Source organism: Oryza sativa, chromosome 5, assembly GCF_034140825.1.
Source record: "Oryza sativa Japonica Group chromosome 5, ASM3414082v1".
NCBI lineage: Eukaryota > Viridiplantae > Streptophyta > Magnoliopsida > Poales > Poaceae > Oryza > Oryza sativa.
In genome coordinates this window covers 13,850,670-13,862,200 of record NC_089039.1, presented here as the reverse complement: position 1 = coordinate 13,862,200, position 11,531 = coordinate 13,850,670, and the positions used below count along the sequence as shown (strand labels likewise).

At 39.5% G+C, this 11,531-nt stretch overlaps 1 protein-coding gene across 2 annotated transcripts; it reads right to left on the bottom strand.

Moving 5' to 3' along the window:
* Positions 1–978: 978 nt before the first annotated feature.
* Positions 979–10,632, bottom strand: LOC4338362 (transcription factor IIIB 60 kDa subunit). Of its 2 annotated transcripts, none has more exons than XM_015785297.3 (20): positions 10,309–10,632; positions 9,898–10,010; positions 9,652–9,733; positions 9,495–9,570; positions 9,334–9,419; positions 9,065–9,141; positions 8,241–8,297; positions 8,057–8,169; positions 7,175–7,254; positions 7,018–7,104; positions 6,752–6,832; positions 5,550–5,687; positions 5,288–5,473; positions 3,697–3,781; positions 3,527–3,585; positions 3,316–3,396; positions 3,160–3,234; positions 2,991–3,074; positions 1,830–1,877; positions 979–1,418 (listed from the first exon to the last, which is right to left on the bottom strand). In XM_015785297.3, exons 2-20 carry the CDS (start codon positions 9,957–9,959, stop codon positions 1,251–1,253), a joined length of 1,725 nt encoding a protein of 574 aa, XP_015640783.1. In that variant the 5' UTR covers positions 9,960–10,010; positions 10,309–10,632; the 3' UTR covers positions 979–1,250. The 2 variants fall into 2 exon arrangements, with proteins under 2 accessions (XP_015640783.1, XP_015640784.1); XM_015785298.2 differs by having other exon boundaries at positions 9,652–9,711; positions 10,309–10,516.
* Between the last annotated feature and the right edge of the window lie 899 nt (positions 10,633–11,531).

The window sequence follows — 11,531 nt, the reverse complement described above, 5'->3', positions numbered from 1 at the left end:
CGCGTTTGTGTTTTCGTCCGCCTACGGTTCCCACGCGTTCACGTCCGTGGTCCGCCTACGAATTCGTTCGCACGCATCGCCCTGGAAAAGGTGGGGAACTTTAATTTCTCAGTAAACTTTATGGATGGAAGAGGTGCCCGGCTGCCAACACGAGTGGGCCGGTTGAGGTGGCAGCATCCTCACTGATGGTTTGTGCGCGAGAGGTCGGGAGCTACAAGGTGGACCAAATAAGACCAAATCCAAGCAGTAGAGAGGAGGAAGAGGCCGAATCCAGCAAAACCAACCTCATCTAGCTGCACCGAGCGACGACAACTCATGATGTCGTCAACCCCACTCCACATGACCGTTCTCCACCACTCTCCCCTTCTCTCTCACCAAGATTTTGCCGGCGACAACAACTCGTGAAGTCGTAAACCCAAAGCACCGTGCCCATCTTTCCCCTCTTTTGTTTCTCGCCTTCGGCTGAGGAAGACTTTCCCTCTTTTGTTTCTCGCCTTCGGCTAAGGAAGACGATGAACAGTTATCGATGAGGGATACCCACGGACCGTATTATGAAGGTATTGAGGTACGTTGATTCGATGATTTACACGATACGACATCAAACACATAGAAGACATAGATTATACTGGTTCAGACCACTAGTAAGGTAATAGCCCTAATCATCGAAAGAAACTTCTATATAAAAAGTTATTTGCAAAAAACACTTTACAAAACGTGCTAGAAAACAAGAAAGTTACAGTTTAAAGCTGAAGAAAGGAACACAGCCACGCAAACGACGAAGTGCACACTACTTTCATCACCATCAGACTACATCAACAACAGCAAACAAACATTCAACGCTGCATTAAAGAAAAAAAGAACTGTGCACTGCAACTCAAAACTAGACGTGCTCGCCAATCAGGACAGCTTAAGTCAACATTTCACGCAAATGACGACATGCACACCACTCCTGTCGAATGTGTAGACCATGATACCTCATGAGGCATTCAAAATTTTCCTTTTTCTTCGAGGCCTGTTTTAATATACAACTTGCAAGTATAGGTCGCTGAATGAAATAATACAGTTACTACAACAGCTTCTCAACATATCACCAGAGAAATCAACGAGCTACACTGCTATACTGTCTACTGAGTACTGATTAACTCCGTTTTCGTCAACTAATCAGAACTATTCATGTAAAATTGATAATTGTTGCCATACACACACAAATAAAATTGTAACAATTCTACCCAGCATTGATATATCGGGTATTAAAAATCAACACCATCATAATCGCCGTAGGCTCCATCACCATAGCCATCATAGTTGTAATCAGGATAATCATAACCACCTTCGAATGTTTCACCATCACCTGTGTCCTGTCCATACTCATCGTTGAAGTCCATCTCTTTATCTGCTTTGCCATCTTCATCTTTGGTCTGCCCGCAAAAATCAATAATTCAATATGTATTTTCAGTCAGAAAATAACAAAGTAGACCATAATGAAGTCAGTAGTAGTATCTGACTGTAATTCCACAGAAGGTAGAGCAAGGCGCATCTGTCATGGGTTCATGGGTTAAGGGAATTAGGAATGGGTCGCAGACCCAGACTAGTGCCCTGCGACCCATTCCTAATTCTAAAAGAGCTAACAAATCTTGTTCTGAATGAAAGAATCTAAGACAGCTTAAGTCCGCAGAACCCTTGGCACACTACTTGTGGCATGGTTGTTTCATTCCTGTTCTGGATATAGTGACAATATCACAGCGCATAACAGAATAGTCAATTCAACTCACAGCAGCAAATATTTTATAAAACCAGTGGGTAAAAAGAAAAAAAACGAGAGAACATACATTGTACAGTTTGTTAACAGCTTCATCATTGATCTTCGATCCAAGTCTCTGCAAGTAACAACATTATATGTTAGATTTTAGTTAATTTATATGCTACTAGTCCATATGTTTTGAAGATGGAAAATGCATGAATAGGAAAACCATGGGAACAAGGAATAAATGCTAAAAGTAGACGACTAGAAAACCGACGGATTATGTGGAAAATGGCATTTGGTGGGCGGTACGAAAAATATATGAGACTCAGGAATTTTAGGGCTGAATAGTGTTCATGTTTTCTTAATCAAGATATGGTGTCTACTCAATTCAATTGGTGTCTGCTTAATTGCTATGGGCTTATTGGAGCAAATTCCTCGCTTATGGGCCAATTAAGATGATGCAAACATGTCCACAGTTTTCTATACCTTTCTTATGGGCCTTTGTTTCACCTACCAACACCACAAACATTGGCACATCTGCCCCTCCTTTTTCATTGTTGGAGAACCAATGTTGGATTTTGTTGCACATGATTAGATCTAATTAATACAACATGGAAAGCACCAAAAGAAGGTGGAGATGAACATTCCGTAGGTGTTTAGTTTCACCTACCAACACCACAAACATTGGCACATCTGCCCCTCCTTTTTCATTGTTGGAGAACCAATGTTGGATTTTGTTGCACATGATTAGATCTAATTAATACAACATGGAAAGCACCAAAAGAAGGTGGAGATGAACATTCCGTAGGTGTTTAATGTAGATTTCTCTTTAGACCATTTAAAGAGCATGTCATGCTGGAAGCAAAAAATCTAATTTAAAATAAAATCTGCAATTTTTCATGTTTGGACTAACCATGTATTGATGTATTGTAATTTAAAACCATTCAGTTTCAAGTTTCAACCATTTTCTATAACATGCCAAGGAACATCTGAGCGCAGGGACCACATGACAGTCTCATGAGTAGGCATACTATGGATATGAATAAAGCCATGCACTTATCCTATAAACTATCTTGTGAAACTATGATTCGAAGTATAATTAAAATGCACTAATCATCTTCTGATTCTTTACTGCTTACAAATAACTCCCTTATATGAAATTAATATGTAGTGGAGCCTCTCCTATTCTCCATCAAAAGTAAATGAAAAACCTTACAAAGCATCGGGGTGTATTGACCATTAGTACCTTCCGCTTCAACATGTTCTGTGTTGCTTCTGCTGGTGTTTGAGCGGGTGTTGCGTTCTTGCCATCTTCATTATGTCTTCTTCTCTACATATGAAATATCCATGCTTAATCACGAACTACAGTGAACACACGGCATAGAAAGGTTGGTAGCACTAGAAACATTTCATACTTTCCTCTTCCCCTCTTCCACAACCACTCCTCTAGCTGCCAGCTCAGCTGCTAATGCTGCTTTTGCTGCTTGTTCCTGTAAAGCAACCAGCTGAGAACCACACTATGTGGTTAAAATAAGAAAGTCCTTATGCTACTATGTAATCAGCTTAGCTACCTCAAGGTACTCTTTATTCATTTCCTCCCAGATAATTTTTTTGTACTGTGTTTCTTCCTCGTTGTGAAGGTACCCATCAACCTAGAAATTAATAGTAGCACTGTAGTAAATCATAAAGAGCCTAACTGATTATCTTTCAAGATCTAAAGATGACATAAATAAGTTACTCTATGAAATATATAGAAGTGATCTCATGGATAGGATGAAGTACCTCCGCATCATCAATATCAGAGAGACTTTCAGGACCTTCATCTGCTTTATCATTTTTACCTAAGGATGAAATATGCATGCAGCAGGAATGAACTTATCAAAAGGGACCTAAAATGGAAATATGAATTTTCTTGTGGAGTATCATCGTTGATGGTACAGCAACAAACAAACCTTCCCCTTCAGGATCTTCTGTAGCTACAGAATCACCAGCAACTTTCACAGAAGGAATTGTCGAATGCTTATCTCCAATTATATTCTGTCAAAATAAGTTAAATTGAGTATTCAAATTACAAAAACACATTATATGGTATACAACAGAAATAACAAATGCAGATGTTTTAATAAATAGAGAAAAAAAATCACAAATTCAGAAATTTCACAAAATTATAACAAAACTGCAGATTAAACCACAGATCATAGAACTAAATAGACCATAAAAGATATATAGATTTTATGAGTTAGATCCTCACACTGTTGTCCTAATAGAACTTATAAATCCATAGCTTTGTGATGAGATGCTAAATCTGAAGTTTTTTTTATAGTAGAACATAAATATGTAGTTCTTTTTATAAATTCAATGCTAAATAGATACTAGCTTTGTGGTATTGTGTCTTAAAACTATAGTTTTGTCAAAATAAGGCCCCATTTGAAAGTGATGAAACACGGGTGAAATGAAATGGATGATCTACTTGATTAACACGGTAAATTAATATTTTGAGAAATAAACTTAACAAATACTCCTTCAGTTCGAAAATATATAAGTATGCTAGGTTTTTTTTAGCAGAGTTTAAGGTTAAGGTATCATGGTCAGAATTGGATATCATCGGAGGCGTATGAATGCGGGATGCACGGGAACGGCGGCGCGTGATGAGGGCGATCAATCAGATCGCGCAACGGCAGCATGAATGGCGTGATTCGGACGCGCTACAGTACGGCTTGGCAATAGGATCTTATCTCGAGTTTGTTTAGTTGGTTCCGGTTTGTTGCATTAGTTCTTATCTCTTTTAATTAGCAATTCAGTTGCATATAAGCTTATATAAGCAATCTTTCATTCAATAAAGATCAAGCTTGAATTCAATCTACTCTTCTCATCTACTTTCTCTGTTTTCTCATCTCGTTCTTCTAGCGTCGCCATCACGGGGCATCGCACGTCCAATCTCCCGAAACCACGTCCGCCCACATCCCACACATATCCAATCCAGTCTCTTCCTGGAGCTCGTGACATAAGGTGGAATTACTTTGATGCTCTCGGGACTTTATTTGATTGGGAAAGATTTCATCTAATGATGCAACTACCAGTGAGAAACAAATGCAATGGTTCAATGGATTGGGAAAGTACTCCAGAATCTCTTATATTTGTGGACAAATGGAGAAACCCAAAATCCCTTATATTTGTGGACAGATGGAGTAGTAGCTAGGAACAAGTTGTCTAAGCAAGGCAATATAAGAGAGTTTTTCAAAAAATCATAATTTAGGTGCATGGAACAAATAATCCAGGGCGGATTATTACTGATTGCCACTTCCAAACGGGACCTATATACAGTTTCGTGTAAATTTATACTCATATACGTGGTGCATGAGAATGCAACATATTCATATAACAAAACTGTTGTACTTGTACAGGATCTAGATGATCAAAAGTCACCTTTTTCTGCCCTTGTTAATGAACTAAAAGAGCACATTATTTAGTTGGCTAACAAAGGAAGAATGTATGGTAAATAGGGGAACAAGCATGAGCTTAACTATGTTAAGAACATATTACCTTTGGCGGTGTCGTAATGTTATTCTCAACATCAGATTCGCGTGCCTCACAAACTGATTCCAGTGCTGCCTCTTTAGATGCAGCAGTTCCTTTAGCATTTTTAGCAGCCTCCAACCTTTGTTTTTCAGCTCGTTGGAAAGCTGGAGGATCAGAGCCACCCTCCAGTCCACCAGACAGTTTCATAAACTGAACAGTCATGCATGTGTCAGGAGTAATGAAGTCCCAAAACTGATGTATTATGAACATGGTAAAGGTCTGTTACTTTGTTGTAGCATTTTTCACAGAGTCCATGAGCAAAATGCTCAGCTTTATCCTTGTGCTTGCAAAGTACTTCTCCAGACTTTGGTGAAATTTTAGTAACAAGCACTTGTTCATCAGCCTTTGCCAAAAATTCTTCAATCTAGCAAGAGGGCAGCAAAATATAATGTTTAATCAAATGCAAATTGGCATGGATACAATACGTTGAATGCGAGCTGGAAATGTGTCCAATCACTTAAGTATGAAATGAAGACACCTCTAATCCTAATCCTGATGTACTGTGCATGATAGAGGCAAAAACCCTTTGCCCTTTGCTCTAAAACTAAGGAAACAAACCGATAAATAATTCAATCTCATCTTATTTTTAAACTAAATAAAACTAGCACAAGGCACCATGAACAGTGCTTAGGCAGTAGTGGGCAGAGGCAGCATCCTTCGCCCATTGCATGGACCCCTAATGGGCTTCACAATGACACATTTACACCTCAAGGACCATTTTCGTTTACAATCTAGCATAATACTATTTCATTTGCTTAAAGAATATTCATATACTCCCTCCGTCCCAAAATATGACAACTTCTCCACCAACATTCTCTTCCCAACCAATCACAACCCTCCACCATTCACTTTTCCCACCTACCTTCACTACTCATCCAATCACAACCCTCCACCACTCACTTCTACCTACTTTCTTAATAACCGTGTTCAACCCTAAAACTTCTTATATTCTGGGACGGAGGGAGTAGTAGATAACAGTTGTGGATGATGAATTGATGACATGAAAAAACAGACATGAAAGGGGGCAATACCCAATTTTTTTGCCAGATAGACCATGCTGAACCAACGGGTAAAAATAAGCACCTAAAACTAGCTCTATGGACAGGGTAAAGAAAGTGAATGCATGTCTAGTTGACATGGGCTGCCCTGCCCTAATCAGTACTTGCTTAGGTCAATAGTTGCTTTAGTGTCATGAGTAATGTCAAATACTTGCACCATAACAGACACCATACACTGATAGTAATTACAATATGTTTCAGCATAGACAGCTTAAGAATGACTTTCAGAGGGAAAAGTTGTACCAACAATCAACTTAGCGCTGTCATTCCCATCTTTATTACAAATACATCGTTGCAACAAATTTTCATCTGTATGCGGTAAGTAACAGCGCCTATGAATTTGGCAATTTCCTGGAGAGAGAATCCATACCGTTAAGCTACCCGAATCTGTATTTTCAAACTCTATCAAGCGCTTAGTTAGTGTTGCCTCGCAAACATGCACAACAGCAACCTAAAAAACATAAAACAGAAATTTATGTCATTATATGCTGTAGCATAGAATCATATTCATGTCCAATTATAAAAAATACAAAATGTAGCATGTGCCCGATACATGCTAACTGATACAGAAGGAGGGCATAAGACTTCAGAATACAATTCTAAATAAGTATATCAGACAAAAGTACTTGGGCTTACAATATCTGCCTTGGTATAATCATATCCATGAGAGAGAGCAGCGATATATAGTGCTGCACCACACAATCCACTTGGTTTCCTCCCAGTCTGCAACATAAGTCAAGTTATTACAATCACAAAAAAGAACCTAAAGAAGGAAGGAGAAAAATATGCTAGCCTGCATCCAGTCTCGCTTCATGCTAGCTACAATGCGTAAAGCCGTATCTGATACGGCATTGTCCCTCTTCCCCAGTAAACCTACAGATAAAACCAACAAAGTGACACAAAAAACAAAAATAATCAGACTAAACATGTTTGGTTTCCTTACTAACCCAAGCAATTGCCTTCTGGCATTGCCTTGCAAAGATCTCAGAAAAGGGGGGGATAAAAGGATGGAGCTTGCATTGCAATTGAACTCCTTCACATGAGCAACACAAGCGAGGAGATAGTTTGACTATAGTATGCCCCAGTCTGACTACTACACATGACTCTACCATATACAAATCTATCAAATAGTTCAAAATAAATATCATATGTGATTTTAAATAATTGTTATATATTTTTTCACAAGAATGTAAAAGCACGTTGAATAGATTAGATAAATTAAGGTGAAGAAATTAGTCAAAAGCTACATAAATCTTTGTGCAAGAATTATCAAATGGTCCATCCATCAGTCCACTTCTCACTGGGGTGTAAATGCAAGAGCCTATGACTGTTTCGAGTAAAATTTGATTCAGGACTCGAATACCACAATTTCGATCCAATTCTGCAAATCAATCAAACAGCGCCTATGATTTAAGAATCAGAATTCATGTTGTAATTGCAATTTCCAAACAGAATTGCACTCCAACATGTTCTCCATGGCAAATGTGGCAGGTACCAACATTGGAACAGCCTGGCCCAGCCTCTTATAATTGCATGACATGAACAATCCCCCTCCCCACATTGAAGAAACCAAATGTGCATATTCAAAGTGCATGGAAATGTAGAGATGTACACAAGAAATGGCACATGTGTTTTCAGCCGCTAAATTTAAATAATACAATTTAGTGTGGCTTACGTTCTGTAAAACGATGTATGAAAAGGCTGGGGTCGATGAGCTTTTGGATAACTGGATGTTCCGCAAGTAGCAAAACTTGGCAAAGCTGCAGAAAAACAGCACCTAGGACATAACTGAAAGAAAAATCCAGATGAGCCATGTCACTAAGGGCTACAAGATAAGGGCAGGAGAATGGGGCACTTACACACTTATCTGCAAATGGTCCGAGAAATCAATAAGAAGATATGCCTTTTTACTTTGCCTAGCACACAAATTAGGTATAATGAATGTCAGGAATGAATATCAACAAAAGTTTGAAACTTGACAACAGATATCCAAGGGAACTAATAGGAAAAAAAATAATGCTGGACAACTTAAGAACAGCAATAACTAATGAAAATACTGTGTACGACCTATGATTGCAAATATAGCACACCATCTGGGACATGGACATAATCTACAATGAGCCACATTGACTGCTAGTTTCTATAACCACCTACATGCTCATGTATTTCTATGGATAAAGACAATCATGGATGTTATATGTTCTCTAGAGAAATGGAAGTTATTTTTTCCAATATGACCATTGATCAAGGGTTAAAAAGTTTGGCCGGTGTCAAATCCTAGGATTTGTTTTGCAATTACAGGGAGTATTATGTTCTCCTAAAGGGAAAAATGAGATATAGCATAACCAGGCCATTAAGTACTCTGCGCTTGAAAATTTAGGACACAGCATTCCTTTCCACATGGAAGATATATTTGAGGGCCATGCATGGCAATGTTCAGATTGTGTGCTTGGTAAAATATATATGTATTAAACAAACCCATCACAAATGTTCACCATGCATGCTCTATAGTCTGGAATAGCTTAGCTGTGTTATAGTTTAGGCATTTTATAAGTTCAATGACAAAGAAAAGAATCATGCTCAAGAAATAATTCTATTGAAAGGTACTGCTTGAGAAAAAAAACAAGTACAATGAGTGAGAAGACTTTCAATAAATCAACAAAGTAATTAGGTGGTAGCATACCGGCAGGCAATATAAAGGCAAGCAGCAGCAACATGAGTTGTTCGACGGCCCCTTGTAAAATTCTTGTCAACAGCTAGCTAAACTTCAACAAGAATAAACATCAGCATCACCATGTACCATATTATTTTAGAAATTATAAGCTACTGACTACTCCCTCCGTCCCAAAATATAAGCATTTTTAGCTATGAATCTGGACAACTGTGTGTCCAGATTCAAAGCTAAAAGTTGTTATATTTTGGGACGGAGGTAGTAGTAACAAAGATACATACTGTATAATAGCGATGAGCCATGCTAATAATAGTATCTCCACCAGCCACATGTAAGCTGCTGACAATCTGCCTAATCTCCTCTCTTCCTGGAAAAACAAAGCATGAAATTAGCCCACAAAGTGGCAGCAAAATGAGATAGAGGAATGACCTCAAAGTCGTACCTTTATTTATAGTTCTTTCATGGGATACTGAATTACCACTCTCAATGCTTGATAGAATACTACCAGCCAACCGGGCCTGTAAAGCTCCAAAACAACCAACATGAGAAGTGAAAAATAAATAAACCAAACCAAATTAGAAGCAAAGTGAAAGATCAACCTGCCCGTCGGCGCCCTTTTGGAAAGTTGGCTCACCATCGTAAACCTGATCATCAAGAACCTTCCCACACAAACCACAACATCTGATCACCATATGAAAAATTACATAATGACACGCGCACAAAAGTGTTAGAGCTGGTACACAGAAATTTAAGAGTGACCAACAAGGCCATGCTTATAAACAATTTGTACTAGCTGATTTTGCATCGAAATGGAAGGAGAAAAAAGACAGGAAGGGAGGCCTCACGTGTAGTTTTTGTCAGGGTCCTTTACGACGGGGCAGTTATCTTGACAGTGAGAACAATACATTGCTGGAGTAGCAAGTAGACCGCAGAGTATACCCCCCCAACTAAGATCAGCCTGCGAAAAAATTCCGATTAATTAGCTTTTTCCACTCATTTCCAAGCCGAAATGGCTAACATTTACAGATCAGCCATTGAATTATAAGCAATCAAACATCCCCAGTGCGGTGCCTCTCAATTTTTCGCCTTTCCCTATTTTGTACTCTCTTTGTTTTTGTTTTTTTAGTTGCCTAATTGGATTCACGTGACTGTTTCAATTCCCCAATCCCAATCTCCCAACATAATGGAGCATAATAACAAAATCATAGTCCAAAACTGAAACTTCACTAGTAGACACAGAGGGTGGCACTGCGAACCTGTACTTCCCCCACGAACAGGGGGGGCGGGGGGGCTCTCGGCGGCGCAGTTGAGGAGAGCTCGCCGCCGGCGTGGGCACCCGGAGAGAGAGAGAGGTGGACGAGGGGGGGGTGGTAAACCCTAGCTCGCGGGGACCGATATTTTTCCTTTTTGCACTCGGCCGCGCGGCTCGGCGGCTTTGGAAGATAGGGAAAGCGGGAATAGAATAGAGGGGAGGCGTGGGGAATGGGAGCTAGCGTTGGGGAACAGGACGGGGCGGCGGAGGCGAATCGTGAGATCGAGGGAGGCGGCACGCGGCACGGTAGTAGCGAGCGACGAAAGACGAAAGGGAGGGGGCGGCGGATGGGGGATAGATGTGCGTACAGGCTACAGTAGTTAGGTTTTGGGTTTTTTCTTTTTTCTTTTTGTTTTCCACAAACTGGATGTAGGTTTTTCGGCTGCAGCTAGGATGCCCCTTTTCCCAACCCCTCTCCCTCGTTTTTTACGTGCACGCTTTTCAAACTGCTAAACGGTGTGTGTTTTTTTAAAATTTTCTATACGAAATTTGCTTAAAAAATCAAATTAATCCATTTTTGAAAAAAAAATAGCAAATACATAATTAATAACGCGCTAATAGACCGCTCTGTTTTCTGTGATCACTATTCTGTTCCGGATGCGAACTTGTTCTACCGAACACAGCCTTAAGCATCAACAGACGTATAATCTCTCCGAAAATTTGTTTCAGTTTTCTAAACTGATCACTTTAAGAGAAAGCCTAAATTTTATCAAAAAAAATATTTCCAGAAAAATATTTTTTTTTGATAAAATTTAGGCTTTCTCTTAGGGAGATCAACTTATTTATTTCCTATTTTCAGTTTAGAAAACTTCTTGGTGATGCTCTAAAACGTCGTAGTAATATGAATCAATCAGTTTTATATAGTACTATCAGGTCGGCTCGACTCGATGAGTTGAATTGAGCTAGCTGACTCGTTAAGCCAACTCGGGAATTGGAAGGGTGAAGCCGAGAACTCGACTGATGGGTTGGCTGGTGGTGGCGGTGGCGCAACAGAGGTAACCACCGATCGATGGAACGATACCCGTTTGGCGCCTGCAGGCTCCAGGGAATGTTTCTGAGCTTCTTGCTCAAGAATGTAATCTTGATATGATTTAATAAAGCTCCCTGTATTTGTCGCAAAAAAAAGTAATCAGTTAGTTCGGTCTCGGTCTTGGCTTTTCTGTTTAT